At 38.4% G+C, this 24,179-nt stretch overlaps 1 protein-coding gene across 9 annotated transcripts in view; it reads right to left on the bottom strand.

The window, feature by feature from the left end:
* Window positions 1-565: 565 nt before the first annotated feature.
* Window positions 566-24,179, bottom strand: part of SHLD2 (shieldin complex subunit 2) — a 93,197-nt gene continuing 69,583 nt past the window's right edge. For 7 of the 9 annotated variants that reach the window (XM_054436246.2, XM_054436247.2, XM_054436250.2 and 4 more), the window contains 6 exons: window positions 21,375-21,569; window positions 21,073-21,207; window positions 15,903-16,109; window positions 11,690-11,918; window positions 4,822-4,937; window positions 566-1,550 (listed from right to left, as the gene is read on the bottom strand). In XM_054436246.2, coding sequence (XP_054292221.1) covers window positions 1,351-1,550; window positions 4,822-4,937; window positions 11,690-11,918; window positions 15,903-16,109; window positions 21,073-21,207; window positions 21,375-21,569 — 1,082 coding nt within the window. In that variant the 3' untranslated portion in view covers window positions 566-1,350. The remainder of the gene's footprint in view (window positions 1,551-4,821; window positions 4,938-11,689; window positions 11,919-15,902; window positions 16,110-21,072; window positions 21,208-21,374; window positions 21,570-24,179) is intronic. The other 2 variants (XM_063669859.1, XM_054436249.2) reach the window with 1 other exon arrangement.

Here is a 24,179-nt window from a genome sequence, read left to right as displayed (position 1 = left end):
AAAGTGGGGAAGGGCACACGTAAGAGAACAGCTCTCTTGGTTGGCCTACATTGACTGGGCAGATTTTATATCAGAATTCCAAATCTCCACCTAGTGTGGTTATAGTTGAGAGAGCACAGATTAGAAGGCATCAACTACAGGCTCAAGTATCATCACTCATTTGATGAATCATTGAAGGGAGCCAATGATTTTGTTTGAATTCCAGTCTCTCTAGATACAAAATGGGGTCAATTCTTTCTGTACCTACCTTATTAGTTACTAGACAAAACTTTGGCAATCATTTGCTCTAATTCCCTTATCTCCCCCACAAAGAAACTCATCAGTTAAAGCCTTGTTCTTATCTTTCTTGGTCACAGAACCCTCTGAGGATTTGTTGAAAGCTATGGATCCTTCTCCACAGAAACATGTATTTGTGTGTGTGTGCTCCCACAAAGGCATTTTGGCATATTATTTTTGAAAGAATCACAAAACTCTTGTGGTTCATTCTTAGGGAAGCCAAGTTAAAAAACAAGAAGCACCTCTGAACCAAAGGAATTTTTAAAAACCTACACAGAGTAGAATAAGCTTATTCATGTCATCATAAATTTATTTTCAGGCGATATGATAATCTATTAACACTCGGCATACTCTGAACTTACAGAATAAGTACCACGCCATACTTCCTCATTAATGACTACCATTTTACATGAGCTTCTTCCACAATCACAATGAGAGAACAGATTGCTACATGTTTGCTGGTAAATACATTCAGTAAGGCACTCAAATCCTAGACACAAACTAACCACAGAACGCTCTGCCCTGCTTTAATAAATTGAAACATGATCTCATTTTCTTCATTTTCAATACTTTTTATAGAAAGACATGCTTGTCTTGAACTTGTCTAAACATAGGTTTATATAAACTAATCCATTATCATTATAGTTATAATCAAGGAAATGATTTCACATTGACAGTTTTTTAGGTAGGGATAAGCGAAAGCACTGCAGCAGTTTCTGAGGGAATGTCTTCCCTGTGGGTCCCCATACTTAGTACAATGCCTGGAACGTAGCAGGGACTAAATACAGTGAACAAATGGGCAAACCTTTAATTCCCAGGGATCTGCTACATATTGCCTTGACTGGTAGATCATTTCTCCAGAAGAAAGGAAGAAACCAAAAGACAAAAACAATCTTTTTAAACCTCACAGGATTTCCTTAGAAAAAAGTTTTAATTTATATAGCTAGTGCAATTCTCTTTGTAAAATATATTTCATAAAAAATCCAAAGCAAAAGCCCTGTCATTCATTTATTTCAAAAGACAAATCATTTCAGTACTTCTTCCTTGAAATGCCTGCAATTTCTTCCTCCAGCCTCAGAGACGGGCATCGGCTCCATGCTTTACAATGTCAGAATAAAAATCCAGGAGGGAGAAATCTTGTTGTAATGGATAGCTGTTTTCATCTAACACAAAAAGGCTCTGAATCTTCAATACACAAGGTTCTGCGCTGACTGCCAACAAGGAGTGGAACAGGTCTGCCACGACCATCCCATAGGTGATCTCTGAGGAAGGAACTGCGGAAGATGAAAACACAGAGCTCTCAAGATCGCTGCTAGCTTGACATGAGCACACACATTGAATGGTTTAATTGTTTCTCTTGGTTCCTCAACTCTCAAACCCATTTTAAATTTATCTTCCTGGCCAGTAGCGGTGGCTCACACCTGTAATCCCAGCACTTTGGGAGACTGAGGCGGCCGGATCACTTGAGGTCAGGAGTTCGAGACATGCCTGGCCAACACAGTAAAACCCCGTCTCTACTAAAAATACAAAAATTAGCCAGGAGTGGTGGCACATGCCTGTAATCCCAGCTACTCGGGAAGCTGAGGCAGGAGATTTGCTTGAACCTGGGAGGTAGAGGTTTAAATGAGCTGAGATTGTGCCACTGCACTCCAGCGTGGGCAACAGAGCAAGACTCTGTCTCTAAATAAATGAATAAGTAAGTAAATTACTCTTCCTACACCTTCTCTTTCTAGTTACAAGCTATTGAGGCACTCCAGAGTGACAGCATGTGATCCCCCTGACACAAGAAACAGGCCCAGATAACACACCGTTCAGACCGACAGCAGTTCTGGTTATGCTACAGTACATCAGAAGAGTGCTCTTATCCATCCACAGTTCTTATCACAGTTACTTATGCATACATTTATTTTTTATACAAAAGAATCTTGAATCGGTCACTTAAGAAATATTGAACCTCAATAACAAAAAATACTGAAAGTATAGCTAAATGTGTTATTTTATTTTGCATTTGTCCTACACTCTTCCCCTCACTTTTTTAGGACATCTAATCAAGACATTTGGCAGGTTGTTCAATACCAGAATGACAGAGCACCATCGACCATGCTCAGACCGTACTAACCCCCTGACAATTACCACAGTCTTTCTTGGATGGGGACTACAGAGTACTGGAGGACCAATGACATATTTTGAGGGGTATGATAATTCTCTACAATAACTTTTAAATTTTGTATTTTCACTGTGATAAACTAAAACATAACCAATATTAGTAATAGTCTGCATGGTCTGATGACCACGTTATAACTAATGACATTTTGACTTATGATCACAATCTAATTAACGCCAAGAAGTACAACTTTAATTGTCTCAAGAATGGACAAAACACTGAAGTATATGTGATATGAGAATGATGCTTCTCTAAGAGATAAAGACTAATTTACATTATGCAAAAAAGAAGAGATAGGCCGGACACGGCGGCTCACGCCTGTAATCCCAGCACTTTGGGAGACCGAGGCAGGCAGATCACCTGAGGTTGGGAGTTCAAGACCAGCCTGACTAACATGGAGAAACCCCATCTCTACTAAAAATACAAAATTAGCCAGGCATGGTGGCGTATGCCTGTAATCCCAGCTACTTGGGAAACTGAGGCAGGAGACTTGCTTGAACCCAGGAGGCAGAGGTTATGGTGAACTGAGATCACGCTACAGCACTCCAGTCTAGGCAACAAGAGCAAAACTCCGTCTCAAAAAAAAAAGAAGAGATAACACTGAAAATATATAAGTAACATTAAGAAAATGAATGAAAATAGCCAAAAGAATAAAAATGAAATTAAGAAAATGCGGGAAAAAAAAGAAGAGAGGCTTCTAATTAGGATGTAGAAAGCTGGAAAGAGTGGCTCCTACCCTAACGGTTACTGGAAGAAAACTGAATAAATATAAAATCATCATTTTCTTGAATATACATGAGAACCAAGGTTGTAAAACAGCCAAAAAGACTGAAACATAAGGAGACAGGTGCCTCCAGGGAGATGCAACAGGAGCACAGGTTCCCTTGGGGCAGGCCTTAGGAAGAAGACAGGTCTCCATACAGGCAGGAAAGAAGAATGCGATTAATTTTTATTAATAAATTAATTGCAAAAAGCCAATGAATTGCCAGTGTCAGCAACATAAGGAACATCTGCATCCTCACAGGCTCTTCCACGTAGTATGTCTCACCTCCACCAGGTGCTCATAAGACTGGGGACAGGGCAAGACATCAGAGAAAGCTTCCAACTACAAAACGCAAAGCACCATCTGGCCTCCCCTTTAAGGAACAAAAGCCTTCAATTGCTGGAGGAGGGACACCAAATCCTGTTGCCCCAGGGTACAGGTGAGGAACCAGTACAGACGGGGGAAAGAAAAAAATAAACCTCTCCATCCTGGGGGAGGACTGAAAAACCACCCTGGGTCAAGACCATTAGTGGTCCCCTACTGCTGGGGCAGGGCCAGGACCACACAAGACCCACCAAAGACACAAGACAGAGCTCAGTTGCCACTGCCACATAAGGGACAGGGCTACCAAGAAAGTGCCATATGCGAGATCCTGTATAAGACTGGGGCTGGACCAGAATCAAAGAGGAACAACCCTGCTCCCGCCCACCAGGTTAGGATGCACCAAATAACAACCAACAAAAGCCTGTGCAACTTGGGGAGGTGCAAGAACATGGAAAGAAACTTCCTCTGAGGCCCAGGTACAGAGTGGAGGGCTATGTTGATGGTGGAGCAGGAATACTGGGGAACCACTTCCCACCATAAGCACAAGATACTTTGAAACCAGTGGTGACCTGAAGGTAACCAGAGAAACAACAAAACCTAAATCCAACTCAACATATGACAAGACTGACCATCCTGCTCACCCCTCACCTCCAGTAAAGGACCAGAAGAGGCATGCCTGTTTCCAGGTACAAATACTATTTACCTCAGTTTGTACTGTTCTACTTAACATATGCAATGTTCAGCATTTAACCCAAAATTACTAGACACCAACTAAAAAACAAACACGAAAAACAATCTACTATTAAAAGATAAAGCAATCACAGAACCAGATTAGCTCTTCAGCTTAGAGGATCTGAGGCTAATGAGAACAGGAATGGAGTTTGAATACCTGACAAATATATTATCTTTGCTTTATTCTTAGCCACTGACGACTAAGACATCACAGTTGAAGATCTTGCAAATCCATTCCACTGACAGTGGACTATCTTCATATATATTGTGTCACACACTCATTGACTTATAAAACTAGAGTTAAGTAAAATAGTTTTTGCTTACCAATGGGAAATATAGGTTAAGAAGAAATTAGGTGCCTCCCACTATTCATGTACTAGCAGGTGTAAAGCAAGTCAACCTTCTAACTTACATAGGCTCATATTTCACTTAAGCTAAATTATCCTTCTGCTTTTATATGGACAGAAAAGCTCTTAATTTAAAGTACAGTGCTCTTTCTGTTCCGATATACCATTTATACTCCTGAATAAAACAACCTCTTGATGGCACACTGATATATTACCTATCACTCTGTTGAGGCAGTCTGCAGAAATGTTGAGAAGAATCTTCTCTATCAGCTTTGATTCTACACGGATGCAAACATCATGTCTTCCATCAACGACAGTCATTAACGCTGGCCTACAAAAGAGTAAACAACACACAACCTTCAAAAAGATTTTCAAATGAAAGAAATGCTTAAATGAAAAATAATTCCAAAAAGCACTTGGTTTTTATGCAGGATTAATTTTAATTCCTAAAACAACTCTAGGATGTTCTGTGACATCCTAGAAAGAAAAAAAGGTTTTTTTTTTTTCCCCAAGAGCTTCAAATGACAAATTACTACATTTTATTTATTCTATATCCATTTTTAAATTTCAGATACTAATATAAAATATATTAAACTGTTTTATAAATTATTTTTAGAAATGAAAATAAAAATAATAATCACATATTTCACAATCACAATTTCAAGTTACTTTTTTCAACTGAATTCTTTCCTATCAGAAATAAACTGTTTTGCATATCAATAAACAGGGAACTGGATTAACAATTTTCAGTGCATCCTACATCTTAATGCTATGTAGCTGATAAAAAGAATGAAGAACATTTACAAGTGCTATTAAGGAAGGAGCACCAGGATAGACTCTAGGGAACAACAATATGAACAATATTCTTCTGTCCACATGCTTCTAAAGAAAGGGATACACATGTGCTGGGATGAACATAATAAATCACTGGAAGGACATACAAAAAACCTTCTCACCAGCGTGGAAGCAGCACTGGTGGGAGAGGGTTGGATGGTGAAGGAAACTTTCACTTTTTGTTTTGTAACCTCCTATGTAGTGTGCATTTTAACCATGGCATGTGGTACCTATTTTATCACTACACTGATTTTTAAAAAATAAATTGAGAACAGAATTCAGAAACAGGCTCATTAGTGGGGGAATTTAATGTAACAGAGCTAAAACATGACTACTGATTTTCCCCCTAAAAACCCACTTCCCCCTTTATTCACACGATGACCCTATGTTCCTTCCTCTTTTCACTCTACACTCTTTCCTCAGCCTCTCTCTCCCTCCATTATTTATTTCAACAAATACAAACTGAGTATCTATCACGGACTGTGGTAAGTGCTGGGTACCCACTAGTGAACAAGACAAATCTGGTTCCTTCACTCAAGGAACATAAAACTGTAGTGGGATAGGAAGAAATTGGGCATGCACAGTGGCTCATGCCTGTAATCCCAGTGCTTTGGGATGCCAAGGTGAGGAGGACTGCTTGAGGCCAGGAGTTTGAGACCAGCCTGGGCAACACAACAAGACCTCATCTCTACAAAAAGAAGAAGAAAGAAAATAAGCTTTTCAACAGTGGTGCCAAGATGACTAAACAGGGATGGAACAGTCTTTTCAAAAATTCATGCTGGGACAACTAGATATCCACATGCAAAATAATAAAATTAGACCCCTTCCTTATCTCATATACAAAACTTAACTCAAAGTAGATAATAAACCTAAATGTAGGAGCTAAAACTACTAAACTCTTAGAAGAAAATACGGGAGCAAATCTCCATAACCTTGGCTTAGAAATGACACCTTTCTTAGATATGACCCGAAAGCACATGCAACAAAAAGAAAAACGGAATAAGAAGTACTGGCAAGAATATGGGGAAATTACAACCCTCATATTGCTGATGAGAATGTAAAATTGTGCAGCAATTTTGGAAGACAGCCTGGTAGTTCCTCAAAAGGTTAAACAGACAGTTACCATATGACCCAGCAATTCCACCACTCCTAGATATATACCCAAGAGAAACGAACACACATATCCACACAAAAACTTGTACACAAATATTCACAGCAGCATCATTCACAATAGCCAAAGAGTAGAAACAACCCAATTGTCCATCAACTGATGAATGGATAAATAAAATGTGGTATATGCATACAATACAATATTATTTTGCAATAAAAAGGAATGAAGTACGGATACATGCTACAACATGGATGGACCTTGAAAACATCATGCTAAGTGAAGCCAGTCACGAAAGATCACATATTATATAATATTTATATAAAATATCTAGAACAGGCAAATCTATAAAGACAGCAGATTCGTAGTTGCCATGGGTTGAGGGGCATGGGGAATGGAGAGTGACCGCTAATGAGTATGAGGCTTTGTAAAGGGCTGGGTGATGAAAATGTCCTAACTGGTTGTGGTGATAGCTACACAGCCCTGGGAATATACTAAAGCCATTGAATTGTACATTTCAGAAGATTGATTTGATGGTATATGAATTTTACTTCAGTAAAAATGTTTTTTATAAAAGACAGTATGCAACTACAAATTACAATAAGCACACCCAGGCTACTATAACAGAAAATAAAGAAAGGTGGTTAGGAAAGGCCTCTCTGATAAAGCAGCATTTAATCTAAGACATGAAGAAACCCTTGTGGAGTCAGACAGAGGGAAGACATTTGAGAACATCCTAAGGAGAAAAATCAAAATGTCTGAAGAACTGAAAGAAGGCCACGTGGCTAGAGTGCTGGACGACAGGGGAGTGGCAGCAGATGAGACTGCAGAGGCAACAAGCATAAGGAGACGACTGATGGGTGAAGCAAAGGGTAATCACGCTGCCAACGGGTGGAGAATGAAGGGGAGGAGGCAAGGCCAGGAGGAGCCCCACCAAGAGACTGCTGGTGTGCTGGTTTGCGCAACAGGTAGTAGGGACTCAGATGAGGCCTGAGTGATTCCAGACCAGCAGGCACTGACTTTCCATTTTGGTTTCACAGTAACTGAGGTTCAGCTAGGGGAAGGTAAACAGGAATGCCACATGCCCTGCAGCATGTGGGATATGGTACATAATGAGAAACTGTCCTGAGAAAAATGTCAACAATGCCCCTGCTGAGATACACTGGACTAAGATTTTAGCAGTGGAGATGGAAAAAAGTGGATGAATTTGTGATATAGTTCTGAATGAAAATTCCTAGGACTTGCTAATAGATTAGATAGGGGAGGAAGGGAAAAGAAAATGATTCAATGATTGTGCCCAGGTTTCCAGCTTAAATAATTGGGTAGATGGTGTGCCATTTTCCAGAAAGTATAAAAATGAAGAGAACTAGATTTGAGTGTGGTTAGGAAAAACAAGAGTCTATTGTGGGTATGTTTAAATGTGAGATGGACGTCAAGCAAAGAATTTGATACCTGACTACCGGAGCCTGGAGGAGAAAATCAGGGTGAAGATGTAAGTACAAATACGAAAACAGCTGTGATCATCCAGGCAGAATGTACAGAAAGAATAAGAGGAAGGACACAGACGAGAGCTCAAGATTAACCCCAGCATTTAAAGAGGGGGTAAAAGAGGCTGAGAAGGAAAGGCCTGAAAGACAGGTTAGAAAGCAAGGAGGAGGCTGTTTCAAGTAGGAGGAAGTGGACTGACATGCTGAGTATAACTGAGAGCAGTTAGAGCGAGGAAAGAAGTATCCATGCCTCAGGCAACATCAAAAGTGTAACTCTGACAAAAGCAGCTTCTGCAGCATGGTAGGAGTAGAATGGAATAACTGAAGTGAAACTGAAGACATAATAGGGGAGAGAGAATATATTTACAACTCTTTAACAAAGTTTGGCTGGGTATAAAACAATAGAAAAACGAAGGGATAAGAGGGAGATGTAATGTTAATGGATGATTTTGTTTGTTTTTTAATACGAGAAATATGGGAGTGTCTTTATAGGCTGGTAAGAATAATCCATTATGAGAGGTAATCACTGAAGATGAAGAATGAAAAACAAAACAGGGTGCAGAAACCAAGGAAAAGTTCAATCACCACAGATAACCTTATAAGCCTAGCCCAGACTTCTCTTGCAAATTGCATTTCTTTACATCTAACCACTTTCCAACTTGTTACCTCTCAGGAACTCAAGCTCAGTATGATCAACATTTCTCCCAAGGTTACTTGTTTTAATAAATAATCTTATTGTTCACCCAACTGTCAATGATTTGTAATGTACCTGTGCTCTCTCTTTACCTACCAATCACTACATCTTGCAAACTATTTTCCGACCATTCTCAAATCTGTCCATTTCTTTTTATTCCCACCACTTCCTCTCTAGTCAAGCCACCATCATCTCCCCTCTAAAATAAGGCAACAGCCTCTTACCTCTTCTCTGCACTAGCTTCATTCTAATCCACTCTCCAACGCACAGCTAAACTCACTTCTGATGAACAGAATTGGGTGGAAGTGACACGACTTCTGAGTCTAGGTCACAAAAAGGCTGGCTTCCACCTGGAACTCTCTTTCTTGCCTTTCCTGCTCTGGGGAAATGAGCTGCCACTTTGTGAGAACATTCAGGCAGCCTGTGGAGACAACCAAGTGAAGAGGAACTCAACTTGCCAGCCATATGAATGAGCCGCTTTGGAAATGAATCCTCCAGCCCCAGTCAAGCCTTCAGATGACTGCAGCCCCAGCCTACACCTTGATTACAAAGTCTTGAGAGACCCAAACATTTCCTAGTGCTGCCTAAATAGCAGCCTTAATTGTGGTTTGACCTGCTGGGTTTTTTTGCTTCCAGTACAGAAAAATAAATGTATTTCTTGTATTCCAAAAATGTAAATCTGAATATTCTGCAGAAACATTGTTAAAAATGGTATTTGAGTTTTATGACAGCTTGAAGAGCAGGAACTATGCTATCTACATGTTAATTTAATAAATGTCTGTGGCCTCGTATGAGACTCCAACGCAATATCTAATGTTGCTTCCATTGGAAAATCAGCTCCAAGTTACAACCAATGTAAAATATGATCAACCCACTCATAGTTTGGGACTGTTATGCCACACAAATGTTCATTAAGTGTTTCTTAAATGGACTACCAAGCTTCTTGGGCACAATAAGTCTACTTAGATCAACTAGTACAACATCCCCACAGTACATATGTGATATGTGAACATACGTGGATTCCTAATATTTGACTGAGTCTTAGAAAAATAATCAATGAGAGTTTTCTCTTATTCAGTTTGCTGATTGATTTATGTAGATGATTTTGGAGTCACCTACTTGATAACTTGAAGGGAGTTTGTTAATTTCAGTATTTTCTTTTCAAGGAAACCACATAATCTGGACTCTAATAACAATTTAAAGGCTTTTAGGCTGGGCGTGGTGGCTCACGCCTGTAATTCCAGCACTTTGGGAGGCTGAGACGGGTGGATCACCTGAGGTCAGGAGTTCGAGACCAGCCTGACCAACATGGAGAAACCCTGTCTCTATAAAAATACAAATTAGCCAGGCGTGGTGGCACATGCCTATAATCCCAGCTACTTGGGAGGCTGAGACAGAAGAATCGCTTGAACCTGGGAGGCAGAGGTTGTGATGAGCTGAGATCGCACCAGTGCACTCCAGCCTGGGCAACAAGAGCGAAACTCTGTCTCAAAAAATAAAAAAATAAAGGCTTTTAAATAAATAAAAAATAATAATTCTTGCCTTAACATGACCATTCAACATTCTAGCAAGACAACAAACTAGCACTACATCTTTAATGTGGTATAGTTTAGGAAGAGATCTTAAATACCTCATACTAGTTATGCCATAATCAGGTGATACTGATCTGTGAAGTCCTTCTCTTGAACAGTCATTTTGTAAACTAAAGATTCAAAGGCCCTCCTCCCCGTAAGGAATAGTATTGAGCAACATTTTTGTCCAATAAATGCTTATATTGAACAGAAACATTTGGAATGATATAAATAAGTCACCTATACATACTTTTGAGGGGCGTTAACTATTAATAAATCAATGTTGTTTGTTACATACCATGCATTTTTTGTTTTGATTTTGAGACAGGGTCTCACTCTGTTGCCCAAGCTAGAGTGCAGTGGTGCAAACATAGCTCACTGTAACAATCGACCTCCTAGGCTCAAACAATCCTCCTGCCTCAGCCTCCCAAGTAGCTGGGACTACAGGCCTATGTCACCATGCCCAGCTTTTTTTTTTTTTTTTTTTGGTAGAGATGGGGCTTCCCTATGTTTCCCAGGCTGGTCTTGAACCCCTGGGCTCAAGCGATCCGCCCACCCCGTCCTCCCAAAGTGCTGGGATTACAGGCATGAGCCACCGCACCCAGCCTACCATGCATCTTAATTCAATCTTCTTTTCCACAAAAGCAACTTTCACAGTAATAGCAAAATTCATTCATTTATTTATAACAAACATAACATCTGTAAAGAGAAATAAGGTTTACAAATTAAGCTTCTATAACTTTTCTTGAAGTATGCCATGATAACACGTGGAATATATCTGCATTTAGTTTTTAGATACTGCAATATTTAGAAATAATCAGAAGGAGCATAAAACACTGAGTGCTATTTTGTAAACACAAGTAATTTATAAGGTAAAAAGAAAAATATCTGAGCTTTTGACTACCTATTATTCAAAAAACAATGTGTTTTTCACTGAGCTGGTTAGCAGTTTTACCATACAACATTTATTTGCTAGCTTTAATTTCTAAGGTAAAGGTGGGAAAACAGGTTAAATGTCTTACTAGCTTCCACAACAACTCAGAGGTGAGATTATATGATACTTTTAGCCTTTAAATTCTAATTATATGTTAAGGTGGGAAAATGAGTTATTTATGAGCATTTAGATTTTGGTTAAAAAGTAAACCAAGGAAAATGTTTCTTTGGTACAGCTGTTTGAAGACAATAAAATCTCCCAATGCTTTAAGAAATTCCTATAACGATTCCAGGGAAATTTTTGCTTCCATAAATAGCTATCTATCACTCAGGGAAAATTTTATTCTCTTCGACTAGCTCTAGTTAATTCTTTTTAGAAAGTAAGGGTTTACAGACTAATTTTTCCAGATCTATAATAATTATTTTCCATCAAATTGGCTTGCTTAGTTGCCTTACCTATAGTATATTTTCTTCATAGTAAATGGCAAGCAGCTAAAACACTGTTTGTAGATCCTGTTCTCATCTGTTTCTAGTTCCAATCCACATTTTGCACAGCCAGTATATACGATGTTGGGAAGAGAAGAAAAAATACTCTTCAGAGAACTGTGAGCATTTAGAGCTATCTTCTGAGCTGCTGTAATAGGAAATGCCAGCTCTGAAATCTGGGCTTGAATTAGAACGACTCCTATAAACAACAAACAGATATATTATAAATTATTGGGCCAACATTATAACTTTAATTTACAAACATGGCTAATTTTATAGTTGATTTACAGTCACTTGTAGTAAAAGGATACACTGAGGTCTTGTTCTTCGTCTTCTTTACTATTTTCCTAGAATCTAAGGGCAGGGGGGTCTGGCTGCAACTGAGAGCAGGTTTACTTGGCTAATTTGGCTGAACATGTGATGTTTCCTTCCTTCCCCATCCTCTGGAATCAGGCAAAATAAGTTCAATACCTCCTTTAGAAGAAATCTCTTCGAATACTTGAAACTAGCTAACATGCCCTCTCTCCTTGCCCTGTCTTCTTTTTAACTGATCATAGTGAAAAGCCAAATAGGGGCCGGGCGCGGTGGCTCATGCCTGTAATCCCAGCACTTTGGGAGGCCGAGGCGGGTGGATCACAAGGTCAGGAGATCGAGACCATCCTAGCTAACACCGTGAAACTCCGTCTCTACTAAAAACACAAAAAATTAGCCGGGCGTGGTGGCGGGCGCCTGTAGTCTCAGCTACTCGAAGGCTAAGGCAGGAGAATGGCGTGAACCTGGGAGGAGGAGCTTGTAGTGAGCCGAGATTGCGCCACTGCACTCCAGCCTGGGGGAAAGGGCGAGACTCCGTCTCAAAAAAAAAAAAAAAAAAGAAAAGTCAAATAGGAGGTGAAGTTTTCTTCTTCTCTCTACCTAAAAATATCAATAGCCTGTCCTCTTTTAAACTTTTTTCTAACTTCCCGCTCACCATTATCATCTACATACTCTGGGTGTGGGTTATAAAAAGTTCTCATTTATTAATCGTTTCTCAGGTGACTCACAAGAAACCTCAAGTATATTCATAATTCACTGCTAATGGCTCATCCATTCACCAGTAAACAAATACTGAACATCTACTATCTCCTAGGCATTATTTTTTCCTAATTTACTTTTGTCTTACTGTGTACTGGTGAGGTCTATGAGTTTTCCTGAGCATTATTCTCCCTTTCCCCATAGTAAATTTAAAGGCTTCTTTAAGCTTTAAGCCTTCAAATTTGTTCTTCTTCAACCACTTAGAAGTAAGAACACTCCAGGTCAAGAACTAATCACTCTAGTCTCCTACTGTTTTCTGGTTATCTCTTTCAGAGTCCAGTTAATGATGAGTCTTCTGTTCTTAACTTCATTTGCTTTAGTCTTTCAATGCCCAAAGATGGTTTCATCATCTGTTCCAATTGTGTCACATATCCCTACATGAGTTAGCAGGAGTGCGTAGCGATCGAATATGTAACGAACTGTAGAAGATTCAATACCATATCTTTCCAAAGACATGTTAAATCACTACAAAATTATTATTTTTTTGTTTGTTTTGAGACAGTCTCACTCTGTCGTCCAGGCTAGAGTGCAGTGGTGCAATCCTGACTCACTGCAGTCTCAACCTTCCTGGGCACAAGTGATCCTCCCACCTCAGCTTCCTAAGTAGCTGGGACTACAGGCATACACCACCACACCTGGCTAATTTTTGTATTTTTTGTGGAGACGGGGATTTGCCATGTTGCCCAGGCTGGTCTCCAACTCCTGGGCTCAAGTGATCCACTCTTCTTGGCCTCCCAGAGTGCTGGGATTACAGGCTTGAGCCAATGTGTCTGGCCTAAAAAATTATGTAAAAAAAAAAAATTTCGATTTTTATTTTAGATTCAGGGCGTAGATGTGCAGGTTTGTTACATGGGCATATCATCACCCAAGCAGTCTCCTGTAGTAAGCAGAGTACCCAACAGTTAGTTTTTCAACCCTTGCTCTCCTCCCTCCACTCAAAAAGTTTTGTTTTTTTTTTTTTTTTTTTTTTTGAGACAGAGTATTGCTCTGTCACCCAGTCTGCAGTGCAGTGGTGCAATCTCGGCTCACTGCAACCTCTGCCTCCTGCGTTCAAGCAATTTTCCTGCCTCGGCCTCCCAAGTAGCTGGGACTACAGGCACCTGACATCATGCCTGGCTAATTTTTGTATTTTCAGTAGAGGCAGGGTTTCACCACGTTGGCCAGGCTGGTCTCGAACTCCTGACCTCAAATGATCCACTCACCTTGGCCTCCCAAAGTGCTGGAATTATAGGCATGAGCCACCCCGCCCAGCCTAAAAAATTCTTAATAACTCAATAATTTTAAAAGAATGTTCACATAATCCTATCATTTTGTAAATTTACACAACTCTTGAAAAGAATTAAAAGGTCATGCTGAATGTGGACTTTGCTTTCAAGGGGGTCACTCCGGCTGAGCACTGAAATTCCGCTGGCGGTAAGATGAGGTACTGGGTAAGCATCTTCATTTCTTTGCAAGGACTCAGGTCTAGCCTCAACCCCCTCTGGCTTTTGTTGAGCAAGCAGACCCTTCTAGGAAATGCTCCCATGCTGATCTCTCTTTCTCCTTTTATTTAACTATAAAATACGTTAGGGAAAAGTTGCTTGTGTTTTCATATTCTCTCTCCATTTTTGTCTTAAAAACACATACACTATGACAGAAACTATGAATTCAGACCTCACAGCTGAACATAAAGAAAATGAAAAAGGCTAAATAGGCCTCTGTGAACAAAGCCTCTGAAGGACTGATTTTAACGGCACAGTTTTGGCATGGCTTGCCAATGAGTAGCACACCTCCAGGATTTCAAAGAACACGCACAATTCCTGGCTGCATCCTCAAACAAGTGGGGCTATATCCTCAGAATCTTTCATCATCAGCGCGGTGGCCTCCTATTTTGTTGTTGTCCATGATGTTATTTATTTTTATTTTTAAACCTAATTCTAGGACTTCAATCCCAGCAGATAACTGTTTTGTGTAAGCAGTAAATAACAGAGTTGACTTCTCCATGGCACCAAACTAAACGTGTCTGCAAAGTAATGTAGCCCCTCAACTGTGTCTGCCATTCCTTCCTGTGGTGACCACCTCTATATGTCTGTGAAGTTTGAGAAGCAGAGCATGGGAGGGGCACATAAATATAAAACTGGCTTAGGAACTTACATGATGCTATAACATTACCAAGATTTTACCAGTTAGTATAAATCTAGAGTCTTTTATGACCATAGGCAACTTCCATTTTTGAAAATAGTATGAAATTTTTATAGTATAAAAGCTTATAAATTTTCTATCATCTGTGTTTATCTTCCAGAAATATTATGAATTTAAACTATCTGCTGGTATTAGTAAATGTTTCAGTGTAGAACTAGGAATAAGGAGTTCTTCTCTGAGAATGAAATCTCTGTATTCAATTAAAAGTTGGATTTTTTGAGAGGTATTGTCTTTGTTTTCTGCCTGTATTCTCCTTAACATAGTTTTATGATATAACCACGCTAACCTTCAATCATATATTGGAAAACATATTTACACATATATGTGAATTAACCCAACTAGTAAAATTTTAATCTGGCATTTGGCCAAGATAAAGTAAGGAACTGAATTTATGCTCCCACTTGTCATATAATAAAAAATAGGTATTTGCTCTTTGTCTCTGGTTCCTGACACATAGTTCCTAAAACTACTGGAATCTAGTTCAGATATTTGCAAAGATTTATATTTCACTTTTATATAGAATTATATATTTTTACCACAAGTGGTAGCCTTTTTGCTTATATTAAAACTAGCAGTGGGCTGGGTATGGTGGCTCATGCCTGTAATTCCAGCACTTTGGGAGGCCAAGGCAAGAGGACCACTGGAGTCCAGGAGTTTGAGACCAGACTGGGCAACATAGGGAGACTCTGTCTCTACCAAAATAACAAATAAATAAATAGCTGGGTGTGGTGGCGTGCACTGATGGTATGCACTAGCCTTCCCTTCCCTCCTCAGCTACTCGAAACGCTGAGCAGGGAGAATCACTTAAACCTGGGAGGTGGAGGCTGCAGTGAGCTGTGTTCACACCACTGTATTCCAGCCTGGGCAACAGAGCAAGACCCTGTTTCAAAAGAAATAAAAATAGCAGAATTTATGTATATAAAGATCTTACCTGAACACTTATCCTCTAGGTGGGTTGCTAAGTCTGGTATCTTCACAAAGGAGGGTGCACTTTTTTGAAATTTTGCTTTAAATGTAATTGCCCTTATATCATCATCAAACAAGCACTCACAGGATGACCAAGGCGTTGTATGCAATTCTAGGTTTTCTAGTGTGTAATTGCGCTGAACAAAAAGATATTTAAATTCCCAAATATAACCTTAAACAAAAATAGTAAAAACAAAAGTCACCAAAAAGGAAAAAAATCTAGGCTTAGTATCAGATTAAATAGATTGATCTGATTAAGTCAGTTGAATACTAATCTTTTATCACTAAAGAATTTGGGTAAAAAGAGTCAAAATATGAACGGTGCATTAAGACAATAGAAGCATGCTAGAGATTATTATTATTATTATTATTTTTCCCAGAGACAGAGTCTTGCTCTGTTGCCCAGGCTGGAGAGCAGTGGTGCGATCTCGGCTCACTGAAACCTCCACCTCCCAGGTTCAAGCCATTCTCCTGCCTCAGCCTCCTGAGTAGCTGGGATTATAGGCGCGTGCCACCACTCCCGGCTAATTTTTGTATTTTTAGTAGAGACAGGGTTTCACCATGTTGGTCAGGCTGGTCTTGAACTCCTGAGCTCATGATCCGCCCACCTCGGCCTCCCACAGTGCTGGGATTACAGGCATGAGCCTCCGTGCCGGGCCGCCAGAGATAATTTTAATAAAATATTTTCTAAAGATTCCTTGCCCTCCTGAATGGTCATCATTTATAATAACCAACTGCTTTCTGTAAAGAAAATTCTCATGTATCTATCTATTGGCAAAGTTTTGTTTTGTTTTGTTAAAGAAAGGACACTGAAATGAACCCAAGTCTAATTTCACTCATATTTCAATACTTTAGTTATCTTAGTTAACTTTTCTAGAACAAAAAGCATTTAGACACAATAGCACTTATTTTTAACTCTCAGTAACAATTCTCTTTTTTTGTTGTTGTTTTTTTTTTTTGAGACGGAGTCTCGCTCTGTTGCCCAGGCTGCAGTGCAGTGGCGCAATCTCGGCTCACTGCAAGCTCTGCCTCCCGGGTTCACACCAGTCTCCTACCTCAGCCTCCGGAGTAGCTGGGACTACAGGCACCCGCCACCACGCCCAGCTAATTTTTTTTGCATTTTTAGTAGAGACGGGGTTTCACTGTGCTAGCCAGGATGGTCTCGATCTCCTGACCTCATGATCCGCCCGCCTCAGCTTCCCAAAGTGCTGGGATTACAGGCGGGAGCCACCGCGCCGGCCACAATTCTAATTCTTAAAGCCACAGTAACACAGACCTTGTCACTGTTTGTTATATTCTGTATTAGTAAATTCAACTTATCTGTATTATCATATTCTGTATTAGTAAATTCAGCTTCAAAACTATAATAAAACAAAAGAGGGTTTCTTAGCACTAATTTTTCTGATAACATCAGCTGTCTTTTTAGTTTTCCACTTACTTCAGGCCATAAATCTAATTTACTACACCTACTCATCTCCTTAGTTTCTTTCACTAGAGATTTTTTTTTTTTTTTTGGTGGAAAATTATCAAACATGTCAGTAAATCTGTAAAGACAGAGCATCACTAGCTAGAACTAAAGCATATATTCCAAGTTACTGCTTAAAACCAATCACTAAAATAGCTTTCTTGTCTTATTACAAAATACCTGATTAGAAAAGTAAGCTAAGAGAAGCCAAGTAAATAAACATATAGCAGCCATAATCTCAACACCCTAAATAAGCAGTTAACATTTTAGCAGACAACCAGTTGTTTGGGATTTTATTTATTGGGATTGACTTAATAAGTCAAATATAGTTTTATATGTATGTATTATTCTACATTGCTTTTAAATATTACATAATATGCCATTGTCCAGATACACCAAAATCTTAAAAATTATTACAGCAAACCTCTATTTTGAGGGACTCTGGTTTTTTATTTTTCACAATTATACATGATATCATGATAAACCCATTTTCAGCTACATCTTTATACATAGTTATGATAAGTTCCTAGAGCTAAAATAATTGGGCTAAAACTACCCCCAATTTGTTCATATTAATTGTCAGTTATCCTCGAGAAAAGGTTCTGCCAGTTTGCATTTCCAATAGCTGATGACAGTAGCTGTTTTCCCATATCTTCTCTATCAATTTCTTAAAAGAAAAAATCATCTATCATCATTACTTTGTGTGTTTTCAATTACTTGTGAGAACAATTTTTCCATATATTTCTTGGCCGTTTTTATTTCTTCTTTGGGGACTTGCCTACTCATATCCTTTCCCCATTTATCTCTATAGATATGTGTCTTTTGCTTACTGCATTATTTTCTGACAATGTAATTTTTTTTCTGTTTTTTTTGGTTGCCTTTCAATTTTGTACATGGTGGTTTTTATGTATAATAGTTTTTGTTGCTGGATTTTATTTACCCTACCAACCTTTGCATTACAAATAATTTTGCCTATATTTTCTTCTACTATTGTTTCATTATTTTTATATTTGAATCTCTAATGTATCTGAAATTTATATTGGCACAAACATAAAGTTTAAATTTAATTCTATTTTTTCTCACATTGTTAGCTAGATTTTCCAAACATTAACTATTCTTTTATTTTAAAAAGCATAAGGTTTTAATTTTATTTTTAATTACAAAATAAAATATATTTATTGTAAAATATTTAAACAGTAAAGACAAGGGAGGTAACAGGTGAAACAAGACTGACCGTGTTTTAATAAGCTGGCTAATAGGTACCTAAGTTCATTATGCTGGCCAGGCACAGTGTCTGGCTCATGCCTATAATCCCAGCACTTTGGGAGGCTGAGGCGGGTAAATCACCTGAGGTCCGGAGTTCGAGACCAGCCTGGCCAACACGGTGAAACCTCGTCTCTACTAAAAACAGAAAAATAAGCTGGGCGTGGTGGCACATGCTTGTAATTCCAGCTACTTGGGAGGCTGAGGCGGGAGAATAACTTGAATCCAGGAGGCAGAGGTTGCAGTGAGCAGAGATCATGCCACTACACTCCAGCCTGGGTGACAAGAATGAAACTCTGTCTCCAAAAAAAAAAAAAAAAAAAAAAAAAGTTCCTTATGCTTAGTATTCTCTCTTCTTTTGTATATGCTTGAAGGCTTTTATAATAAAAGTTTTTAAAAGTAAATGCAGCTGCTCACACAAACATAAAATTCAAACTAAAGGTATAAAGAAAAAATTAAAGCACACATAATACTACCATACAGAAACAACCACTGCTAGCATTTTGGTATACATATATATTTCCAGATTTTCAAATCTACATATGTACTTATAGATACATTTTTATTAAAATGAGATACTATTATATATAAAGGGTTTTCTTGAAAATTTTTATGTATTAACTTATATAAACATAAAAATATTTATTATATGTTAACATAATATATTTTCTATACGTGAAGTTTTACAATCCAATTTTTTTTTTATTTTTTATTTTTTTTAAGATGAGAACTTCAACTCCTGGGCTCAAGCAATCCACCCACCTCAGCCTCCCAAGGTACTGGGTTAACAGGTGTGAGCTGCTGCACCTGGCCTATAATCTACTTTTTAAACTAAATAATACATTACATATATCTTTCTAAGCTAATGAACATACACATTTTTGGTAGTGAATATCTTTATGTATTCACCCAGACCACAAATGATTCCCTTAACTGTTTTCCCATCCACTGAAATAAGCTCAAGCTCTCATATTTGTATTGTGTGACCCTGTCTTCCTGATCACAGTTTTTTGAATCAAATTTACTCTGGGCAATCAGATTCTCTTTGCTGGGAATTTGGAAATGGGGCTGGTCCCTTGAAAAGAAAAGTAAAATCAGGAAAATAGAATTACTTAAGTAATCCTTCAAAATTGGTATTTTTATCTTAAAAAGACTGATGTGAGGTATTGAAGTAGATGTTAAAACTTTAAAATGATGGTTATAAATAAGGGGGGCTGGATGAATGAATGTACAAAGAACAACAACATCTTAATTCCTGGATTCATATGTTTTCAATACTAACCTAAACACCATAGAATCACCTAGAGACAACTGTAATTTCTCTTCTACTAACCAAAAAATTATTAATTTTAAAAGAATATTCACATTAAACATGGAGCAATCTGCTTTGTCACAGCTCCACTATACCTGTGACCTACATTCTTGTGTAGCATGCACTAGACTCATGTTCTCAGCCAGGCTATGGTGGTCAATGATCATAGTTAGTCTATTATTGATACATGTTTGTCAGCTTGCTCAACCAAACGAACATCTGTCCCTGTTTGATCTTAACATAAAAGTCCAAAGTTAGACTTATCTCAAATTCTAGTCATAGCTATTAATGATTAAGAGAGACAATGTGACAGATCCTACCTACAAATAACTATTTGGAAGGCAGAAGTTTGGAGAGACATTAACTCTTTCAGGTAAAAAATAATAATATACTGAATCAATCTCTAAATTAATTTAGCAGGGAAAAATAACTCATAAGCCACGAATGAAACTGTCTTTGATTGTTACAACTAAAGGATCTCACAATAGCAAAGGGAAGATACTATACTATTTTAATGAAACATCAATTCCATTTAATTCAATATACCAGAAATAATTTATACTTTAAAGAAAAATGTAATCATGGGTCATATTTTAACACTGAACATTCTAGGGATGGCTAACAGTGCATGCTTTTAAAACAACTATAATAAAAATATGAAACAGTAATTTATTGAACAGTAATTGTGACTTGAAAGAGTTAAGGTAACTCCCCTGACATCTGCCTTATAATCATAGCGTTTATTTATCAGAGTACTTTGGCTGAAAAAAAATTGTAGAAGCTTCTCCAGAATTAAATGTTTAAAGAACATTATTTGAAGGAGGTCAGATCTTCACTAAAAAGGTAAAGTAGTATATCTGGGAATAAATTTAAGCCTTTATTTCACCACCATTAATTAGTGAAGACTTATTAGATAAATGAATTGCTACAAGAGGTACAAAATTTTAACAGAAGAAATTTGCAGAAGAATATTCAATCATAATCACTTGTATTTCAAATGCTGTCTCATCTCTTAAGATTTTCTCCATCTTGGGCTCATAAACATTAATCATTTACCGAAATATAAATAGGTTAAATGCTTTTTGGTGTATTTACCTTTTTTCCTTTGAAGTTGAGGGTACCAGGCTGCTCCAGGACCCCATAATACAAGCACATAATGTTGATCTTGGGCCTGTTCCACTGTTAACATAACTTTTTTCTGCTTCTGTCCTCTATAACTGTATACTGCCTCTGGAAAAGGAAAATGAGTATCTTAGTTGGCATTACTCTATCACACGTGATACCATACTTTAATAGCTGATGATACATATATAGTGACAACCAAATGGTACACTGAGATGGTCTTGCATCTTAATTTTTTCATAATCTAAAATTAAGGAGGCAGTCACAATGTTTACCTGTCAGTATAGTGAAATCAACAACTCTTAGTACTGCGTGGACTAATACATCAGGTTGAAGGTGCTCCAATTCTACAAAGTCTATACTGTTCACCTTCTGAGGCTGCCTCGGAGGAAGATCTCTGAGGTAGGAATGTTTTGAGGACACATATGCCAGTAAGTCTTGAAGTACAACGTCACTAACTACACTGGAATCTAAGGAAAAAAAACATACATACAGACGAAAGATGGCAACATTATATTTTTCTTGACAAATAATATTTTTTAGAACTGTATTTTATGTTGTAAAGTATGATTAGATATAAAATATAGTTTTGTTTTCTCTAAAACATGTACAATAGCTAAGTCTTGAATCAGTTTAGATGTAAAAATAAACTTGATATTTTTAATCAATGGAAATGGAATTATTTACTATCCCCAAAAAACTTGTGCTGTTCCCATACTTCTTTACTTTGTTAATAATATCATTTTTCTATCAATTAACCAAACACAAAATTTCTGTTCTTTTTTGACTCCACCACCCTGTAACAGCCAATCGGTTCCCCAATCCCTGGAGTCTGATTTGATCCTGCTTTCCCAACTATCCCAGCCTCTGCTGTTCTTCCTCAAGCCCCTGGGGACTTCCCTTCTGAAACAGGCTCAGAGCCACCTCACTGGTTCTCTCCCTGAGTGTGCCTTACTCTTTCCACAGCGAGGCCTCCGTCCTCACCAATTTCCAGCTGCAAGGCTGTCTTCTCGTCCTACCCAATACCACATAGACTGAAGAGCACTATAGATTCACAGTGCTGCTTCTTTCCCTGAGCTCAGAGAGCTTTTGAGCATGTGCTACATTGTAATATTTTTCAAGTGTTGGATTGGTTATTTAATTCTTCAGTTACTATGTCTTTTAAATGTTTTTCTCTTTCCCGTCTCATTTTTTTCCTCATTTTTATTAAGGTATAGTTTCTGTACAATAATAGTTTCTGTATATATTTTAAATGTACAGGCTGATGAGTTTTGCTGATTACATTTTAATTTCTCGAGCCAGGCGCGGTGGCTCACGCCTGTAATCCCAGCACTTTGGGAGGCTGAGGCGGGTGGATCACGAGGTCAGGAGATCGAGACCATCCTGACTAACACGATGAAACCCTGTTTCTATTAAAAATACAAAAAAATTAGCTGGGCGTGGCAACACGTGCCTGTAGTCCCAGCTACTAGGGAGGCTGAGGCAGGAGAATCACTTGAACCTGGGAGGCGGAGGTTGCAGTGAGCCAAGATTGCGCCACTGCACTCTAGCCTGGGAGACAGAGCGAGACTCCGTCTCAAAAAAAAAAAAAAAATTTAATTTCTCTGAAGGTAAGAGAATTATGCTTGAGTACATGATTCATTGCTGACCAAAATAAGATATTGGCAATAAACACTTCAGTACTTTTTAGAAAGCAGAGTCCATAAACTGATTTGTGATTCTTCTTTCCTTCCTTTAGACAGTAAAGGAAAAGGGATGTAACAGGTGAAACAACACTGACCATGTTTTAATAAGCTGGCTAATAGGTACTTAAGTTCATTATGCTTTGTATTCTCTACTTTTGTATATGCTTGAAGGCTTTTACAGTAAAAGTTTTTAAGTAAATGCAGATGCTCACACACACATAAAATTCAAACTAAAGTTACAAAGAAAAAATTAAAACCACACATAATACTACCAGACTGAGTTCTTCTTTCACAGTATTTCCAGCAAATCTGGAATCAGAAGAGCTGTATTCAAATTCTGGTTTTGTCAATAATAAGCTCTGTGAACTTGTACCTAACTTCTCTGGGCTTCATTTTTCATGAACAAGATAGAGCTTTTGGGGAACAAAAACATCTCTGACATCAAATTATATATTTGTCCCTGATTCATAAAAATTTACATGGAAACACATGGTTATTTAGATTCCAAAAAAAGTCTACCTCATGGAAACATTGTGTTGATCTTTGACTTATATATTTAATAATATTCAAGATAAATTTATATTCGTGTCACATTATCAGAACTAGGTTTGTAAAACATGTAACACCTCACTATAAAGATGAAAGAACAGAAGTCTTTTCTTTTCAACTTTTACTTTAGATTCGGGTGTACATGTGCAGGTCTGTTACCTGGGTATAATACGTGATACTGAACTTTGGGGTACAAGTGATCCTGTCACCCAGGTACTGAGCATAGTACCCAACAGGTAGTTTTTCAACCCTCTCCCTCTAGTAGTCCCCAGTGTGTATGGCTGCCACCTCTATGTCTATGAGTAGCCAGTGTTTAGCTCCCACTTATAAGTGAGAATACCTGTTATTTGGTTTCCTCTTCCTCCCTCAATTCACTTAGGATAATTGCCTCCAACTGCATCTGTGTTGCTGCAATTTATTTATTTATTTTTTGTTTGAGACAAGGTGTCACTCTGTTGCCCAGGCTGGAATGCAGTGGCACAATCTCAGCTCACTGTAAACTCCACCTCCTGGGCTCAGGTGATCCTCTCACTTCAGCCTCCCAAATAGCTGGGGCCACAGGTGTGCACCACCACACCTAGCTAATTTTTTTGTATTTTTTGTAGAGACAGGGTTTTGCCACATTGCCCAGGCTGGTCTCAAACTCCTGGACTCAAGCGATCTGCCTGCCTCAGCCTGTCAAAGTGTGGGAATTACAGGCATGAGCCACCGCACCAGCCTGATTTCATTCCTTTTTATGGCTGCGTAGAATTCCATGGTGTATATGTACCACATTTTCTTTATTCAATCCTCCACTGATGGCCACCTAGGTTGATTGCATGACTTTGCTACTGTGAATAGTACTAC

The sequence above is a fragment of the Pongo pygmaeus genome, chromosome 8 (genome assembly GCF_028885625.2).
Source record: "Pongo pygmaeus isolate AG05252 chromosome 8, NHGRI_mPonPyg2-v2.0_pri, whole genome shotgun sequence".
Lineage (NCBI taxonomy): Eukaryota > Metazoa > Chordata > Mammalia > Primates > Hominidae > Pongo > Pongo pygmaeus.
Note: the sequence above shows the minus strand (reverse complement) of the source record. Positions and strands in the feature narration are given on the sequence as shown.